The 19,472-nt window shown below is 40.5% G+C and overlaps 2 protein-coding genes and 1 long non-coding RNA gene across 3 annotated transcripts in view; 1 reads left to right on the top strand and 2 right to left on the bottom strand.

Annotated features, from left to right (window-relative positions):
* Positions 1–10,848, top strand: part of LOC107373083 (angiotensin-converting enzyme-like) — a 74,262-nt gene extending 63,414 nt beyond the window's left edge. The window contains exons 6-15 of the mRNA XM_054749097.2: positions 7,383–7,526; positions 7,632–7,823; positions 8,056–8,153; positions 8,238–8,407; positions 8,477–8,700; positions 8,779–8,923; positions 9,099–9,197; positions 10,155–10,277; positions 10,346–10,549; positions 10,660–10,848. Coding sequence (XP_054605072.1) covers positions 7,383–7,526; positions 7,632–7,823; positions 8,056–8,153; positions 8,238–8,407; positions 8,477–8,700; positions 8,779–8,923; positions 9,099–9,197; positions 10,155–10,277; positions 10,346–10,549; positions 10,660–10,672 — 1,412 coding nt within the window. The 3' untranslated portion in view covers positions 10,673–10,848. The remainder of the gene's footprint in view (positions 1–7,382; positions 7,527–7,631; positions 7,824–8,055; positions 8,154–8,237; positions 8,408–8,476; positions 8,701–8,778; positions 8,924–9,098; positions 9,198–10,154; positions 10,278–10,345; positions 10,550–10,659) is intronic.
* Positions 10,849–12,894: 2,046 nt separating this feature from the next.
* Positions 12,895–13,507, bottom strand: LOC129166543 (uncharacterized). Its single transcript, XR_011516885.1, has 2 exons — positions 13,362–13,507; positions 12,895–12,977 (listed from the first exon to the last, which is right to left on the bottom strand). It is a non-coding gene; the product is annotated as an uncharacterized lncRNA (long non-coding RNA).
* A 2,021-nt stretch (positions 13,508–15,528) lies between these two features.
* On the bottom strand, positions 15,529–17,724 carry LOC139061549 (general transcription factor II-I repeat domain-containing protein 2B-like). The gene is made up of 2 exons (XM_070545303.1): positions 17,631–17,724; positions 15,529–17,589 (listed from the first exon to the last, which is right to left on the bottom strand). Exons 1-2 carry the CDS (start codon positions 17,722–17,724, stop codon positions 15,926–15,928), a joined length of 1,758 nt encoding a protein of 585 aa, XP_070401404.1. The 3' UTR covers positions 15,529–15,925.
* Positions 17,725–19,472: the final 1,748 nt, after the last annotated feature.

Here is a 19,472-nt window from a genome sequence, read left to right as displayed (position 1 = left end):
TTTAATATTATTGTGATGAAATTCTCCAGTATGTTAGTTTCACAAACAGTAATGTGGATGTGGACCATTTATGGTCATGTTATTTTATGTGCAATTTAATGCAGTATTTTTCAACCTTGGTCCGCAAGGCAGTGTGCCAAAAGTCAGACACACGTGGATTAATCCCTTTGTCCAATAATGTAAGACAGGAAATAAAAGAGCTGTGCTTAATTCAGGAAATAGTGAAGTTGTGCACAAAGCTCAGAAAGCACAAGTTTGTTTAAAAAAAAAAAAGCACAGCCCCACCAAAAATAATTTTCACCAGCCGCCACTGGGTGCATGGTTCATACTACATACTCAGGTCTCTGCTCTTTGTGTACCTTTGTGTTCCTCTCCCACTGACTGATCGCAGTCATGAAGTATACAAAGCATGAGTTAGCCAGTGTTTTTCAGTGTTGCTGGTAGTTTCCTGGCATAGCACACTGATAATTAAAATTCATTAATTCTTGGTGATTAATAACAAAGGCATAGCGAAGGACGTTTCTGAATTTCAGGAAAGGACTGCCCGCTACTCGCTTTTTGGAGGTGGGGCTACATGAGAATGCCCAGTTATCCTTGTAACGTAGCTGCCAGTCTTGCAGCCAACTTCTAGCAGTAATCTGAAATTAATTTCTCCAAATAGTATGCCAAACTTTAGCTCACTGATCAAGCAGAAAACCGGTGACAGCGGTATCTGTGGGGAGCCCAACCTTCGCTATTGGCAGGAAGCAGGGTTTTTCCTGCATTCAAATTTGCGTGGCGGCCAGCTCCAGCTAATTTTGTGCTGCCCCAGCCTGATTTCACTTTGCCCCCAGCTATATGGATGTTATTTTAATTGCAGTTGCAGCGTTGCGCCACTACAGGGGCACTGTATCAGCAGCGGTGCACCGAAAAGCACTAAAACCGCTGCAGAAAAAGATCAAAAGTTGCTTTTCTCGCTAGTTGGTACATATCTATGGTTGGTGCTATTGACGTCCTGATTTTCCCCCAGGCTCTTCCATATCAGAGCAGGGCTGTACAGTGCGACGAAAAAACTGTCTGTGCGTGTGTCTACTTTTAAACGTAGCACTGGTGCAACATCTTTGAATTACTATTTTCCCCAGAACTTTATTGAACAAAAGTAAGTTACGTGTAAGAAAAATCCTTTTTACTGGCGCACAATGTGGTCATCTGGATGCAGTGGAGGAAAATAAAGGAACCAACAAAGGCAGAACCGGTCCATAGTTTGGGATCAAAAGTGCAGCTACACGCAGATTGGCTAATGCTAAAGCTAATGGGTAGCAGTCTCACGATCAAGTGGCGCACAGAATATATGATGGTCGTTAAACTAAAGACTAAATTCTACAAGCGGATGAAAGGTCCCCACCATCCTGTTTAAGCTTGGTTTATGCTTGACGCATTCACTTTCCGCTTGGTGATTCGGCTCGCGCATGGAAAGCGCTTCACAACTTACAGAGTTTATGGTTCATGCGGCTTGTCTCTGCGGTGAGCGAATTTTCTCCCAAACTGAATGGGGAAGCATGGAGCTCTACGGCATGCATACAACACTAAACCGTAGTAGAAATAAAAATTGCTGTTTTTTACAACATAGCATTCCAGCAGTTTTTAACATCCTCGTCTTCTCCGACAGTGCGAGCTATTTCTCTCCAAGAATTATTAACAACATGTTGATCATGGTGATCTCTGAGAGCTGAATCATACAAATGTCTGTATTTACTAACCTCTGCCATACTAGTTCTTGCCAGTCCACCATGCTTTTCCATGTCCGACCATCCGCGTGGTTAGAAAATTTCCTAGGTGCGCGTTGCGGAAATTTTGGGCCGTGCGGAGGAGGGGCGTGGTTGTTAAAATGATGCAACTTTTCCGTGCGGAGCCGTGCGGACCTCGCAGATACGTCAAGCATAAACCAACCATTATTTTGCATCCTGCAGTGCTATGGATCAGAACCTCTGCAGAGATGAGTTAAGTATGGCAAGCCATTGTAGTATATAATTCACAAACGCTTCTTTCTTTGAACATAATTTGAACTTGATTATTGCCAACCCGTACATAACAGACATGTCACCGTCACATTTTTAGCTACAGAAATTAAATGATATTACCATTTCCAATACGAATGCATGTTAATGAAATGCATTATATTTTACTGGATATATTTATCTGTTATTTTGACTAAGATGAGTGCTATTAATACAAACCTAAAATGTTACTGAAATGTAGGTCAAATATTTAAAAATATTTTAACTATAAATATCTGATGGGAAAAGGGAACTAAACACCAATGCATATTATTGAGCCTTTTATATTAAGAGTATGTTAATTCAGCGTGATTATTTTTGTTGTTTTATTTCATATTTTTTAGCAGCAAACCAGTTTTGTTTCACTTGAAATGTTGTCAAATGGAATATTCAATTAATCAACAGAAGCTTAGATTAGAACACTTAATGAAAAAATATTTTGCCTTTAAAAAGTGAGGCAGTTGAATGCACAGAGTATGCATGTGCTGGCGCATGGTCAGGATGGTACCACCTCTGCCTCAATTTGAGCCAGGAAAAACCCTGGCAGGATGTGAAAACTACCCAACAACGTATGACGACGGCCTTGCGTGAATGTGTAGGGTTAGCAAATGTATGTATTTTGGGTGCTTTTTAAGCTCAATATACTACACTACATTTGACCAATAAGATGTGAATTTCTATATAAATATGGAAATCCAATCTGATTGGTCTTTGAATGTTTAACCAGAAGAATTAGAATTATTTGTTTATTCAGGGATCGTATAACATTTCGTATCAATTCAGACAGAATCAAGTTTATAAAAAGTAAGAAATTTATTTCTAAACAATTAAAATCATGACAACTAGGGAACACTTTATGTGATGAATGAATCTAAGTGGATGGAATGTGAGGTGTGATGATGTGTGAATGTGATGTTATCAGAACCTTCGTATCTGGAGAAACTGACTTCTGAGTGGGAGTGAATTTGGTCTGCTATAAACTATAAGTGATGGTTTATAAAACCACATCAGACGAAATCTGTCGAGTCTACGTACCCTCTCGGAGACCCCCGTTGTAGATCTGGAATGTCAGGAAGTCCATGGACCCTAAAGGTTCTGAAGTCCGTAGAAGAAACCGCAGTGCCACTAGACTGGTCTTGAGATGTCTCCAGGTCACAACAGGTAGTTATTTGAAACTATGGAAGACTCTTAAGGGGTCGGAGCTGGTTCAGCTTTATTCTGAAGGAACCATTTGCGGTCAGCTGTAGCATGTAAGAGGTTTTGACAGCTTGTCAAAAGATGCAATGGGAGAAGAGGTTTCCTCTGATGGCCAGTCAGTTAGCTCAACTGAATCACTTAGGAAGTAATTCTGTTATAATAATGGCCATATTTTGGTTTACTGACAAATCAGAACTTGCCATGAAAAGGGGTTTTGCCAACCAACCTCAGATACATACCTCCCTCAAATATGAAGATGCTGATTTTGTGGATAAGAAAATATCAATGTGCAGTGACGTTAATTTTAACTTGCGTCATGGAGATATGGTGAGTGTGTCTTGTCCAGTCACGTACGCTGATTAAATATATGGGTCATATATTTCCTTTCATCCTTATTAATCTAAGCACAGATTAATCAAAAACATTTCATTTAACCATGTTCATTCCATTTCATCATTATTTTAACACTTCATTATTTATAACGGTTCATTCTTATAAAAGTTGATTTCATTAAATGTTCTAATTATGAAAGTTCATCCTTCTTGTTCTGTGAAACAAAGCAGTCTTAGATAAAAGGGAGCTTGCGAGGGACCTTGGGCAAACAACAGTATCTTTCTTGCAGATTAAAGGCGGCAGCTTCAGACTAATGTCTCCATCTGACCGGATACTGGAGAGGTCAAACTGTAGATGAAAAACAGACCAATTCTGGAGGCTACAAATGTTTCACCAGAATGAAACAAAGAGAACTAGAAAAATTGCATTTGTTGCTCAAATGCTGTTTGAAAGCTGGATAGCTGAAACTGTAAGCTGAAGCCGCCGAACAGCTGAGCTGAAGCTGAAACTAGACTGAACTGTCAAAATGAGCTGAATGTATTTAAAGATTTAGAAGCAAAAATCACCAACAAGCGTAATAAAGCTCAGAATATAGGCGAAGAATGGATAAAAATGCTAAACAGCAGACAATTTTAATCTTTGAACATTTATTAAAAACTTGAAATTTGAAACGTTAATCAGCTGGCATTTGAATGAGAATAGTTTAACGGGTACATTTTTATAATTGGCTGGACTGTGGATTTAGAAATATTTGCTGATATCTGAAACTGATAGATTAACATATGTTCAGATTTGATATGGGATGGATGAAGGGTTGGATGAATGAAATAACGGATGGATTGTTGGATGGATGTTAGATGGTTTATTGGATGGATGGATGGATGGATGGATAGATAGAAGCATGTATGGATTTATATGTAGATGGATGGATTCCTTAGGCCAAGCCGATCGATTTGATGTCTCACATGCGTGGGTGTGTAGTTCCATCTAGCCAGAAGATGATTGACCTCTCTCAACCAATCAGGGAGCTGGAAGGGAGCGGGGCACTTTCCCACCTTCTGATGGTAAATGAAATTGAACTTATTTCTAGTTTTAAGTACAAACAGTTCAAAAACAGGAGTCTGTTAATGGCTCAATATTCTTTTTGTATTCATTCCTATGAGACTTGGTTAAAGTGATTTGTAGTTCCTTGTGTTGCCATGGTAACAGATGACAGAAGTCTGCATTAATAAAGCTATGTACAATAACACATGAGTCATTTAAACTTTGAATAACATTTCTATATGAAAGTATGTTGATACAGCTGTGTCTAAAATGTTGTTAAATGTTGTTGCTAAGCACGTTGCCATGGAAACGCAGAGCACAATATCAAGTTAATACAAGACTCCTGGGACCAAGCAGGTTGAATTGATGTACCATACGTGTGGGTGCACATTTCCTTTTAGGCAGAAGACGATTGAAAACTCTCAGCCAATGAGAGAGCAATGAAGGAGGAGGGGCGGTTCCTGCCTTCTGTCTAGTGTTAAAATGTCAGCTATGCTGCTAGTTGTAAGTGTATAGAGTTTTAAGTGTATAGAGCTGGTTGGTTGGTTGGTTGGATGGATGGATGGATGGTGGTTTGGGGGGGTGGTTGGTTGGATGGATGGATGGATTCCTTAGGCCTAGCCGATCGATTTGATGTCTCACATGTGTGGGTGTGTAATTCCATTTAGCCAGAAGATGATTGACCTCTCTCAACCAATCAGGGGGCTGGGTGGGAGCGGGGCACTTTCCCACCTTCTGACGGTCAGTCAAATTGAACGTGTTTCTACACACAGAACAAACCACACAATAACACAGTATGTGCAAGCGCTTCACCTTAAATTCTCTTTAATTCTCTTGTATATTATTTTGTGTGTGTGTGGGTGGGTGGGGTCATTTTGCCTTGGCCCCCAAAATGTCTTGAAACGGCCCTGGGTGTGTGACTGAGTTTTGAAGGTGATCTAAATTGTATCAAATGTATAAATATTACATGTGTTTAGTGGAGATAAATCTACCTACATTTTACTTTTCAACACTTAGTTTTGCTTTCTTGTTTTTATTGAACTATTTTCCTGTCCTGTGTCTCTCATCTTCCTGCATCATTTATGACCACATTTGACATACATATTTAAGTTTGTAGAACAAGCGTGAGATAATTGACTTACTGCTTGAAACCGCTGGCTTTTTGATTCCCGCTTCCTGTGAGCCTGCGGGCTGCTGTGAAGCTGTGAGTGAGGCAAAGCCGGCAGCCCCGCCCGTTGGAAACAGCGCGTGTGGACCGACTGTACCAACTTGAGGAATTGGGGGGGGGAATATAATTTATCAACAATTAAAAACACATTATTTTGTATTTGCAGACTAACTTTTACGTTGTGGTTTTAGAAGACAATACAGGTTTACTGATAGCATTTATACATTTACAATAACTTTTGTGGGGGGGACAACTTTGTGTGAGGGGGGCATGCTTCCCCCCCGTCCCCCCGGGATCTCCGCCTATGCTCCTGTTAATGAGAGAACCCTTGAAATCTGTCCTTCAGAAGTGAAATTGGACCTGTCAAACTTCTCATCACCATTCGAAAAGTACTGCACCGATTTGAAAAATTCAAAAAGCTTGAGTGGTAGAAGACTTTGATGATCATCCGTGCCGATTTTTATGTGCCTAACATGAATTGTCCAGAAGCTATGATGAGAAACGTTTAGCTGTCTGAAGCCGTTTTGAGGAGAAAATCTCTGTTCCTTTAACATGGGTTTCAATGAGAGAAAAGCTGGGTCTCTCCTCTTTCTGAGGCTTGTAGCGAAAGAACGGTAACACTTACAGATAAAATGAAACCCATTCTGAAAAGCTGATAAAAATTCCTACTTTTTGAGTTATAATTTGTTTTCGTAGTCCAAACGGTCTGGGTGTAGGAAAGAGTTGTTCACAGAAGATGTGAAGTTCAAAAGTTACAGTGCGGAATTCTTAAGTTAGAGTGAGCAGAGACATTTTTTTAAATTTGAATTTTCTCAAACAAATGAACCGTACGGCCACAATATTTGGAGTACAGTCATGATTTTAGCTCAAAACGAAGGTATATTCGTTAGCTGTAAGCCAGCGTGTGTCTCATTTCAATCGGACCTACGGTTCTCTCGGGACAACGCCGGAAATAGAGCTAGGGAGGGTCACTGCTCCTATCTTTCCCCATTATAACTTTTGTGAATTTTTCTGAAAATTTCAAGTCGTACCTCAACTTCTACCTGCGATTTTAGAAAAACCGTAAAAGATATCAAAAAGCCTCTTTAACATGTTAAACAGGAAAGTCTTGTGAGTTTGTTAAACTTTGAATGAAGTCTCTAAGTTAAAAGGAACCCTATAGAGTTTGGGGTCAAAAAAGTGATAGGAATTTGCTGAAAATTGACCAATCCCATTCATTTCAATGGGAAATTTTTCGCAGAAAAAGCTTGATAACTCGAAAAATTCGAACGATATCAATGCTAAAAGTAATAGCCGGAAAGAGCTTAACGAGCTGAACGTTTTGATATAAAATGGTTGAAATAGCTCCAAATTTGAAGGAGAAGAAGAGGTTTAAAAAGTGTACGGAAGCAGAATATGGAAGAATAAAGAGAAACAGGAAAACAATAGTTTGAATGCTTTTCAGCATTCAAACAAATATGTAAAAGAGAAATATGTAAAAATGTACAGTTACAGGAAATGCAAATATTTATATGGGAAACTTTACATTTGTCCTTTTAGCAGCCGCGACTTGTTTCTACTGTAGCTTGTCTGCTCTGAGAGAAAATTGTCGTTTGTGTTTAAAGAGCTAACAGACATCATGGCCAAATCCAGGAGCTACAAGAAGTTGCTCTACGTTTGGGAAGCCTGGCACAATGACTCTGGCGTGCCTATAAAGGCGTACTACCCCAGGTTTGTTGAGCTCAGCAACAAAGCCTCTAGAGGAGATGGTGAGAATATATTTTTTAAATGGAAAAACTGCAAAGACAAATGGCAAAAAGAAATCCAACACAGAGGATGTAAACTGATCTAATTTGGGACGTCTAATTCTGTAGGATTCAATGACACTGGAGCAGAGTGGCGCTCTTGGTACGAGACTCCAACTTTTGAGCAGGATATAGAAAAGCTCTACAGGACCATCGAGCCACTTTACCTGAACCTGCATGCATTTGTGCGCCGCAAACTCTACAACTTCTATGGACCCAGATATATCAACCTGAAGGGACCAATTCCTGCACACCTGCTGGGTACGGTGCATTTGGTTACAGATGTTTTTTTTTTTTAAAGTAGTTTTAAATGGGAAATATGTCCATAAATGAAGCTGTTTTTACAATTCCTTAATGTTAACTAAGGTCAGTAGCAGCGTGGTATCATGATGCAGTCATTGAACTGAATAAACATTCTTTGTGAAGGGATTTCCTTTAGTGGAGTATCTCATATGGAGTCAGAATAGCCATGTGTTTCCATCCTCACTCTCAGGAGATATGTGGGCCCAGACCTGGAACAACATCTTTGACATGATGGTCCCATTTCCTGACAAACCCAACGTGGATGTGACGGCTGAAATGGTTAAACAAGTCAGTGGGGAAACTTGTGCTACTGCAGTGGGAAAGGCTTCTAAATTTTCTGAATGTTTGTAAAATGACTCTTATTGCCCACAGGGCTACAATGCTACACACATGTTCCGTGTGGCCGAGGAGTTCTTCACCTCCTTGGATTTAGCAGAAATGCCTAAAGAATTCTGGGAAGGTTCTATGCTTGTTAAGCCTGAGGATCGAGAGGTAGTGTGTCACGCGTCTGCCTGGGACTTTTACAACCGCAAAGACTTCAGGTAAGCTTGTTTATCTGGTAAACTATTTACCTGTAAAGCTTGTATTCAATAATCATTAAACCTCCTCAGGATTATGCAGTGCACCACAGTGACCATGGAGCAGTTCATCACTGCTCACCATGAGATGGGACACATCGAGTATTTCTTGCAGTACAAGGACCAGCCTGTGGGCTTTCGCGATGGAGCCAACCCCGGATTTCACGAAGCCATCGGCGATCTTATGGCACTTTCTGTTTCGACCCCAAAGCACCTGCACAAAATTAACCTGCTAGAATCGGCAACCTCTGACGAAGGTAACAATGCCACCCTGTTGAATATCGGTCGTCAAACCTGAGTTTTGCCAAAACCAACTTTGGATGTTTCCTCCCCAGAAACTGACCTTAACTTCCTGTTGAAGATGGCTCTGGAGAAGATTGCCTTCCTTCCTTTTGGTTACCTCATTGACCAGTGGAGATGGGGGGTATTTGATGGGCGCACCCCTCCAGATAAATACAACTCTGAGTGGTGGTACCTCAGGTGGGGCTTAGTTTAAATTTACATATTGCTACAGTTTAAGCTAACAGTAGGATTTTTGCATACTTTTTTGTAATGGTCCTGATGCGTAGCTTTTTCAAAATGTACCTCTTATTAATTTTTTTAATGTATTTTATTAATTTTTTTATTTTTATTTTTTGGCACTCTTTTCTTATAGAACCAAATACCAAGGAATTTGCCCACCCACCAAGCGTACAGAGGACCAATTTGATCCTGGTGCAAAATTCCACATCCCTGAAAATGTACCATACATCAGGTATCTGATCTCATGTTTTCCAGTCCAAGTGGAATGGTCCCAGGCGACAAGTAGGACCCCCATTGGCTTTCTAGGGTTGAATATACATCTCCAACATGATCATACAAAAATCCTTTGAATGGGTTTGTGCATAAAGGGGAACATGGAACACAATTTTCAAACAGCTTGCAGCTAAAACTAGTAGTGTATACCCAAATAAAATTTTAGTTTGAGTGAAATTGTACTACAATTGTCAGCAGGTAAAAAAAAAAAGAAGGAAATTCTAGACCAAATTCTTGTTCTAGACCATGGGGCAAATTCAACAAGCCCAATGACCATTCTAGATTCCTTTTGTTAATGTCCTTCAGGTTAAAATAACTTATTCCCTGGTTCTTTAAAGGTAATAGAGAAAATTCCTGCTCCTCTGCCCTACTGGTAGAAAGTGGAATTACATCTGTCATAAACAGCCCTGTTGTAGCTAGCTTTAACGAAGTAACATTAGCATGTGCAAATTAATACTAATACAAAGTGAAGTTCTACACAGTTGAACAAAATGTATAACTTTTTTAGTCCAGTAGCAACAAAGCCATGTCACAATCTGTATGTGGTTTTGTAACTTTGTTAAGCTCCCTCAAACTAGTGTAGGACATGCCGATGTTCACTCTGGTTTTAGCCCTTTGCTTCACCTCCAAAGACGTTACTTACTTTTTACTTCCAGTCTCTGCCATGATGCCAATAGAAAAAGCAAACTTCTTTTTCTTCTGTGCTTTTTATTGATTGGTGAACTGAAAATGCTAATCGCTAGCATCACAGCTAACAGCCATAAAGGAGGTAATGAGTTCCCCCTCAGACACCTATCTGCTCCACAAACAAGTTTGGTCATTTGTCAGCAGAGGGATGCAAAGTGGTATAATATGAAACAGGTCAAGTTTCTAACGCGACCAACCTACATTTTTTTTTCTCCCCTGTCTTCTGCAGGTATTTTATCAGCTTCATCCTGCAGTTCCAGTTTCACGAGAAGCTGTGTGAAGCAGCCCATCACACTGGCCCTCTGCACACATGTGACATCTACCGGTCTGCAGAAGCAGGAGCCATTCTAAAGTATGCCCAAGCCAGATCTTGAGTTCAAAACACTGAAAATGCAGCATTAATGTCTGTCCTTCTCAAAGGAAAGTTCTTCAGGCTGGCTCTTCCAAACCTTGGCCTGATGTGCTCCAGGAGGCCATTGGCACCAGAGAGATAAATGCCAACTCACTAATGACATACTTTGAGCCTGTAACAAAGTGGCTGCAAGAACAAAATGTGAAAGAGACCCTGGGATGGCCTGAATTTAATTGGGTCCCACCCATTCCTGAGGGCTACACAGGAGATGGGTGAGACCTTGAATCCAAGTGGCAACAGTGCTACTGTGAAAGATTAAATGAATACTATTTCAGACATGGTGCACATCAGTCTACTAATTTCCTCCTTTTCTTTTACCCAGTCAAGAATACTGATGTGGTCCATTCAAAGAAGTCATGTGAAGTGATGTAGAACAGACTTCACTGAATCCCAAGAGGGAGGCCATGGTGAGAAGTTGTCTGGAGTCTCTGAACTCTTGCTGCTGCTGCTCTTTAGCTTCATTGTACATCCATGATATTCTTTGTACGAATAAATAAAACAAAGAAATTGAGTCATTGCTTTTATCAAATCAGTTCAAGGTTTATTGTGAAAACTTTCATGCATCAAATCCAATTAACAATCCAGATGGTGGTTTTGAAATGAGCCCAAAATAAGTCCTCCTTGTTGTTCACCTCCAGAAGAACCTTAAGAGGTCATAGCACAACCAGAAGTATGGACTGAAAATATGGGAGGATGATGCCACAGACTCAGGATTCTTCAAATACCTCATCAAAAAACTGACATTAAGAGGGCTAATCTGTTCAACCCTAGAAAGCGCTATACAAAGAAAGGATATTTACCAGTTGTCCTAAAGTAGAAGTGGTAGCAGCTGCCTGTTTCCTTGTCTGTTATTGAGGAGAGAGCTGCTCACACCAGCAGGATTCTGTTACAAAATGTCCAAGCATGCAGTGAGTGGAGGTTAAAATGGTTGAATTGGTGTAATTAACTCTAGACGTGTGATTCTGTTATCTGAACGCAAGTCCTACTTTGGCTAACATTGCAGTATTCATTTAATTGAGATGGTTCATTGTTCTGGAGTTGGAACTAAAAATATGCTTGTTTTGTGAAAGAATTCACTTTGATTGCAGTCACACTAATCAAATAGATTTTTGAGCTGTGCCAAATACTGCAGATATTGACATGAGTTTAAAACAAGCCTGCACAATCCTGGGAATCTTTAGCCTGGCCTGCCAGACTCGTCCTGTTTAATTCTGCACAGAGAGTCTGGTAACTAACAGGCTGAGGGGCGGGACAGGCAGCTCAAAAATAACCAATCAGAAAAAAGACGGAAATGCTGACTGTACTGCTCGACACTGTAGTTTTTTATTTTTAGCAGTAGTACAAAAAAAATTAAGGTGTCTGACAACGGCGCAAACATCTTGTTTATTTTAGAGGAAATACTTTTAGCGCTTCTACTTGTTGTGGTTTTAAAGAGCAGGTAAAGTGTGCCTCGGAGTCCTTCTCCACCCACGTATCAATTTAAAAAAATGCAACATTAGTAGGCGTTGCCTGGAGGACCGAGAGGGCGGAGCCGCGGCAGTGACGAAGACGATGGCTAACTAGACGATGCTAGCTCCCCTCTCTCTGAGCAGTTATTAGAAGTGGAGGACGTTTCTCCCCCTCCTTACCCAGACACTCGAGAAGAAAGGGACCAAGTATATTTGGAGGAGACAAGCGGACCTGAGCCTTATTGTTTTGAGCTTGTGAGTTGCCTGAACTAGCGGAACCGACCCAACAGAACCAGCTCTGAATGGTAAGTAGGCGTTAGCCATAGTATTGGATTAGCTGCAGGGTTTTGCTCCACGGCCCGAGAGCTAGTATTCAGCATGTTTTAGAGGTTTATCTGCTTCAACACACCTGGTTTTAATCAGCAACAAATAGCTGAGCTGCTTAACAGCTAATCTAACCTGTTAAAGCAGGAAAACCACTGAAACGTGCTGGATAGCATCTCTCCAGGAGCTCAAGTTACAGTCTGCTGCATAGAAATGTATGAAAATACCCCATGAGAAAATTATTCTGTAATGTGTTCAGCCCACTAAAACTGCCCTGATTTATTTATTTACTGATAACAGCTGCTCTCTTGGTTCTAGGTCCTCTGGTGTCTGCAGCTGGTCTCTGGTGTCGTCAGGATCAGGAGCTTCCGGAAGAATGTGCCTTTCAATGACTCTTTCCCCCTTATTTGTTATATTAATTAAATAAATCTTAATTTATATATTTCCTGTTTTTGTTCATGTCCATAAATACTTAAACATGCTTGAAATTAAAACGAGCTTTTAACAGTGAGGTGCTAGTTTAATTCATCACAATAGAGCTAGTTAAACATGCAACAAAAATGTGATAATCAATGTAATTTATAAATATCCATTAAAATATCAAAACTGGAATCAAAATGAGATATTTGGCAGCACAAAAAAACTTGTCAAACACAATATTTATTATAATAATTGTAGGCAGACAGGAGACAGAGCTGATGGAGGTTCTCAGTCATCTAAGGATGGCTGAAGGCTTTCCAGGAACAGGAGAAGTGGTGTTGTCTCTTCTCTCTCTATTCTGCCAGATGAGCTGATAGGTTACAGGTGTGTGAGGACATCCTCATGCTGTCATAACCAGATGACAGGAGTTATCAGGTGATCAGCCAGGCTAATGATGAGATGCAGAAAGAAAACAAATCACACAGAAAGAAAACAAATCCAGGACAGTGTACAGTAATAAAAATAATATGTGGTGTTGCTCACCTTATGTGCTCTTATTGAGTTATTAACGTGTGCCTGCCTCATGGTGTAGAGTCCATATTTTGCTGAGTGTCCTGCAATAATGCAGGTTATTAGTTAATTTACTTTTGATAGCAAAGAACAAAATATTTAATGTAAAAGTTATTTACCAGGTGAATCAGCTCACACGTCACCACCAAGTGTCACAGGGCCAGAATCAGTAGTCTCCTTCATGATGTCATGATGTAATCACATACGTTTATTTAATTGTTAATATCTTAAAATTTCAGAAATGTTTTAATTTTTTTTTTACCTTGAACAGTTCACTGAGCTTGCACTGTCACTGAGGTGGAAGCTGGAATCAACAGCAGACACCTCACATCTTGGTCTTTTCAGGGGTGTGGACGCTGCTCTGGGACTTTCTGGAAGATGAATTTCCGTTATGGTCCCTGTGTCACAAGACACACTGCGGCTGTGAGCTCTATAAAAAACAAAGAAGCATCACATTTATAAACGTTTAAAAGAGCATAAAATCATGTGCAACAATCTGTAAAACAAATTAAAACTAGAAGGTAATAAAATGTTTACATAGAAGATTATTAAAAATAATTCACCTTTGCTACGGGTAACGCTTCACGTCAGCCTGGACAAGTGCATTCTTGCAGCTAAATCAGTCTGACAGCCAGTGTCTTGGGTAGATTTAGCCTAAAAAAAATAGAAGCACATTGTTGTTTATAAAGTCAGATACTATACAAAAGAAACTGTCCTGTATAGGCGCTTTATAACATTCCTAGTGTGTGATCGTTGTTATAACGTAAAAGTCAGTCGCATATGATGTGGAGAGCCTGAAATGCGACCTCCTGAACAGAATTCCTCACGGAACCGGGTCACGCTGTGCTGGATTTCACGCTGTAATGATGTCTGTCAACTAGTGCTGCGTTAGTTAGAGTCACTGTTGCAGAATTACCGACTGACACAAAAACAACCCGAATTTTCTCTGAGCCTGACAGTCATGTGGACCGTTTTGTCGGCCAGGGCTTCGAGATATGTTCCGATTCGCCGCTGATTCTAACCTTACATCCCGTTCCACATTTTGTGAACTTGACAAATCAGCCCGAAGGCAGTGCAGGCTGATATTAGCTAAATGGAGTGAACCACGTCTCGCAAACTTTGCATTTAGGTAGGAAATTGTCTTTAGAAGATGTTAACTTCTATTTAGCTTACTCACCTCAGACTGGAGCCCGTCATGGTGGGGGAGCAGAGTCGGTGGACTGCATCTAAATCGCGGAAGAGCCACGGTGGGCATTGCCTCCCTCTTCAAACGGAGACCAGAATCGCTGGTAAAATGCTGGTTGCAAACTACAGCACCCGGCGGGAGCTGAATGTTTTCCAGACACGCAACCACTGGCGCCTAATTTCTAAGTCCAGCGGAAAGGAGTACAACCCCACAGAGCCACCGCAACCATACTACACTACACCTTCTCACAGCATACTAACACGATATGGAGCACTAAACCTGAACTACTTTCCTAATAACACTAACGGCCAAACACTAACTAAACTACACTATCCAACAGCCAAGCTAACACTAAATAAGTATGTATAACAATAAAGGCTACGCTAAAGACTAGGATATGCTAATGCTATATGCTAATGCTGAACTACCGCTTACCGTCCTACGCTCGCTTGCAAATCCAACTCCCAACTCGCCACAAGGCGTGGCCGAGACGCTCGTTGCTTTTATAGCTTTGACACAGAGCTGCTACGTAGTACTCTACTGGGTTACGTAGTATCTTACTCTTTAGCCATTGGCTAAAATTTATTCAAAATGAGTCAAATTCTATGTTTTAAGCTGAAGGTGGCGCTATACTGTGGTATTTAGGCAGAATTTTTAATTTTTAAAGAAAATGCACCAAAATGCTAAAATAATGAATACACACATTTAAAACACTATTAGACACTCATTTATACAGTTCATCAGCAAAAAAAAGTTAATTTAGACGTTACTTGCTCTTTAAAGACATTCAAGTCATTTAGACCAGAGGAAAGAGCAGCAGCAAACTCCGTTTCAGTCGCCTTGTTCGACAAACTCTGCGGTGTGGTGTGTGATATATGCTACTCAGCGTTGATTGGCGCGGTTAGAATTCTCACGGGGTGGGGTTGTTTGAATAGGAGAGTTTCCAGACCCTTTCTCTGTGCAGAATTAAGCAGAGGAGGAGTCTGGCAGGCCAGGCTGGGGAATTTTATGATGCCAACACAGAAGTGGCAACAATTGCAGTTCCACCTTCATCCGTTAGGGGCTGACACCAGATGTTACATCCCCCTCTGGAGTCTAGGAGGTTCTGAGAGAGATGTCCAATACTTAGACTTTCTGAGATGGTAAAATGACTAGAGTTAGCTACTTGTATGGGTTTTGAGTGTCTACCGGGTTAACAATACCACAACCAACTGTCCTAACTGGACTTATCTTTCTTCTACTTAACTTACAAACACAGTGTAGGGCAGGGGTGGGCAATTAATTTTTACAAGGGGCCACATGACAAAACCCGAGTTGCATCGGAGGGCCACATTAACGACATCTTGAACCCAAGTTGGCTTAACTTTCTTAAATAGTAAAATTCACTAAATTATATATCACAAATAGCTGGTACTGGTAATCAGAAGAATACAACTAAAATAAAATAATGCAAATATTTACATTGGGCTATGCTATGTGAAACTGTGGCGCATATTCCAAATAAAACAAAAACAACCGCAACCACCGAATCAATGTCATTTTATTTTAACATGTTTAACTCAACAAACAAGAAGTTTATAGAAATGCAACAATACAATGACTTGTGTTATGTTTTCTTCAGTGAGAAATAAGTGAGTTTTTCAGTGAGAATAATCCAGCCTGTTTTGGTTTTGAACAAGGGCATTGAAATCTGGCTGAATGGCTGAGGTGGCTATGCGAAGAACAGCTGAGAGGTGGTCATCAGTGACAGAGGACCTGTGTTTGGATTTGTTGAACTTCATCACCGAGAATGTATGTTCACAAACATAGGTAGATCCAAAGAGAACTAGCATCCTCTGAGCATGATTCCTCAGGTGTGGAAAGTTCTCTTCTTTGAGGGAGGAATAAAAGTCCAGCAGTGAGACTGACCTGAAGTGCTCTGCCAGAAGTGTGTCAGACTGCAGGTCGATGAGTTCCATCTGAACATCACTTGAAGCATTATCCACACTGCAGGTGAAGGGAGAAGAAACCATGTTCATTTCATTTTCAAGAGCTTTGAAATCTTGAAATCGCCTTGAAAACTCTGCATGCAGTACTTCTAACTTGGCTGAGTACTTGTGGGGGTGATTGGCATTTGGAATAGCCTCCTTTAGTGTTGGCAAGTGGGTCAGAAAGTTGTCCTTCACTTGGCTTGAGATAAACTGCAACTTCCTCATGAAAGCCTTTACTGCACTGTACATCTCATGCACAAAAAGTCCCCTGCACTGCAGTTTGACATTTAGTTGGTTCATTAGTGCAGTCACATCCACAGCAAATCCGAGGTCTGCCACCCAATCTTCATCTGAAAGCTCTGGGACGGCATGTCCTTTCTTCACACAAAAATCCTGAATCTGTTCTCTCAGATCCCAGACACTTTTCAGTACCTTGCTTAGGCTGAGCCACCTGACAGAGCAGTGGTAGCTGATGTCACCATGTTCCATCTCATTTTCCTCCAAAAGAGCAATAAACTGTCTGTGATTTAATGCTCTTGCTCTGATGAAGTTAACAGTTTTAGTTACAACATCAACAACGTGGTCCATCTTTAACACTGTCTTACACAACACTTCCTGATGTATAATACAATGCAAAAATGTCAATTTCTGCACAGGATTAATTTCTGTTACTTTATCCTGCATTCTCTTTAAAAGTCCTACATTTTTTCCAGTCAGATTTGGACAACCATCTGTTGTTACACCTGCCAGATTGTCCCATTTCAGTCCTAATTTTTCCAAACATGCATTTACCTCTATGAATAAGTCATTGCCGGTTGTTGTTCCTTTCATTGACTGCATGGCAGCCAGCTCCTCCGTGACTTGAAAGTCTGTAGTTATTCCACGTAAAAAGATGAGAAGCTGGGCGGTATCACGCACATCACAGCTCTCATCCAAAGCCAGAGAAAAAAATTCAAAGTCAGCAGCTCTGTTCTTCAGCTGAAGCTCCAAGTTCTCAGCGATGTCCTCAACCCGCCTCGTCACAGTACGTCGGGAGAGTGAGACATTCTCAAACGCGTCCTTTTTCTCTGGGCATATCAGTGTAACTGAGTCCAATAAGCACTCCTTAATAAACTCTCCATCAGAAAATGCCTTACTTTTCCTGGCGATTTTGTGAGATATTACATAACTTGTCCGAACGGCAGCCTCTCTGCTGGTGTGAAGTTTGGTGAAAAGTCCTTGTTGGGTTTGCAGTTTTGCTAGCAATGCATCAGACACCCCTGCGCGCTCTTTTTCAGACAGATTTCTGTATTTATCCTCATGTTTGGTCGTGTAGTGGCGATTCAAATTGTAATCTTTTTAACACAGCGACCTGTGTACCACAGACCAAGCACACCTTTAATTTCTGTGAACAAGTACTTGGCTGTCCATGTCCTGTTAAAAACGCGACACTCGCTATCAATTTTTCGCTTCTTAGCGTGTGCTTCCATCTTGAGGCTAACATCATTTATGGCTGTTCACCTTCACTCAAAGCCGTATATTTATGTTGATGCTCAAAGCTCGCGACACGCAGATACGTCAATGTGGAAGTAGCGTAGCGGTTTTCAGAATAAAAGCAGCACCGTCGTATTGCACTCACTACATATATTTACATAATCTAATCATTATTGAACTCACGCGGGCCTGAAAAGGATACACAAAGGGCCGGATGTGGCCCGCGGGCCGTGAAATGCCCAGGTCTGGTGTAGGGTCAACTACATACTAGAATCAACACTGTTTGCTATCAGTTGTTAGATTCTGAGAATGACCCAGCATATTAGCACATGAGCTTATATCATGAATTAGGGATGAGCGAGTACACCACTATCTGTATCTGTATCTGTTCAATCAACTAAATTATCTGTATCTGTACTCGGAGTGGGCGTGGCATAACCCGGAAGTGGGCGTGGTTTAACCGGAAGTGGGTGTGGTTTACATCAATATATTATTTTAAGTCTGAAATTGATATGGATTGATCAGAAGTTGATATGTGTGTGGTTTATTTGAAAACTATTTACAGAGCAGCCTCAGAATAGAGATTAAATATTTTTGATCACAATAGTAAAGGAACTATTACAGAACAAGTGTTTCAATAAAATCAGAACATTAATATTTAAGTGCATGGATCAATACATCTGAACTCATGCAGTAGGAACTAGGAAATATGAAATGCTAGAATCAGACACAACTTTATATATATTTTTTTTTATTTTAATTTGATTTAACAGATTTTTTTCTTAACGTTCTTGGCATTTTCCCACACAGAGTTAAACAAAACAATGTTGATTGAGGTGTGTGTGTGTGTGTGTGTGTGTGTGTGTGTGTGTGTGTGTGTGTGTGTGTGTGTGTGTGTGTGTGCGTGTGTGTGTGTGTGTGTGTGTGTGTGTGTGTGAGAGAGAGAGAGAGATAGAGAGGGAGAGAGAGGGAGTTAAATAAAATAAAAAACCCGACCAGAGCAGAGGTAGAGACACAGCATGTCAGCTCTGTCTTGTCAAATGCACCATGTAAGTTACAAAAAAAGTAACTTTAAATATTCAACCGAAAAAGAGGCGAGCTGAAGAAAACCTAGGGAAAACTGAAGAAACGTGAGCAACAGTGAAGCAATCACAGCGAGATCCGTTTCTGTGTGTGTGTGCGTGGATGAGCCGGACTCACTGAGCTCCCGGCCGGCTAGAGAGTTTTGTGTGTAGGAAGGGGCGGGCGCTCTATGTGACTGGCCATTCACAGAGCGTGAAGACAGTCAGTTACCCAATGAGGATTTTGCTTCAGCACGATTACAGAAATTTATGAGGTTTACTCGTGTCATGCTCGTATTCATCAAAAATGCTTAATCCGTACCGGATACTCGTCTGAAACGAGTATCCGGCTCATCCCTGTATAAATATTCAAGAAACTTATATAATCAATAGAAGCTCATACACCAATTCACTTGGTCTATTTTAATCCAAAGATTAATGTTTAATTTAAGATAATTAAATTTAATAGCAAAAGTTTATTTTGAATCAGACGCTAGGAATCTTTGCTTTTCAATAACCAGAAATATTATACCTTTCTGTGTTTCAATTCAAGAATGAGGCAAGTTAAATAAATGAAGAATTTTATTACTAACAATTTTTAAACTTTAAGATTTGAAGAACAATTATAAATGACAATTCATGGATGACAATTTAATGACAATTTTTAACTGCTTTGATATTAA

Source organism: Nothobranchius furzeri, chromosome 16 (genome assembly GCF_043380555.1).
Source record: "Nothobranchius furzeri strain GRZ-AD chromosome 16, NfurGRZ-RIMD1, whole genome shotgun sequence".
In the NCBI taxonomy this organism is placed as follows: domain Eukaryota; kingdom Metazoa; phylum Chordata; class Actinopteri; order Cyprinodontiformes; family Nothobranchiidae; genus Nothobranchius; species Nothobranchius furzeri.
This window is presented reverse-complemented; position numbering and strand designations above follow the sequence as displayed.

Bases quoted from the DNA above. Each gene is read 5' to 3' on its own strand.
- LOC139061549 (XM_070545303.1), bottom strand. From the start codon at position 17,724: ATGGAAGCACACGCTAAGAAGCGAAAAATTGATAGCGAGTGTCGCGTT. The intron at 17,590-17,630 runs GTGTGCTTGGTC...TGTGTTAAAAAG, and splicing joins CTTGTTCACAGAAATTAAAG to ATTACAATTTGAATCGCCAC.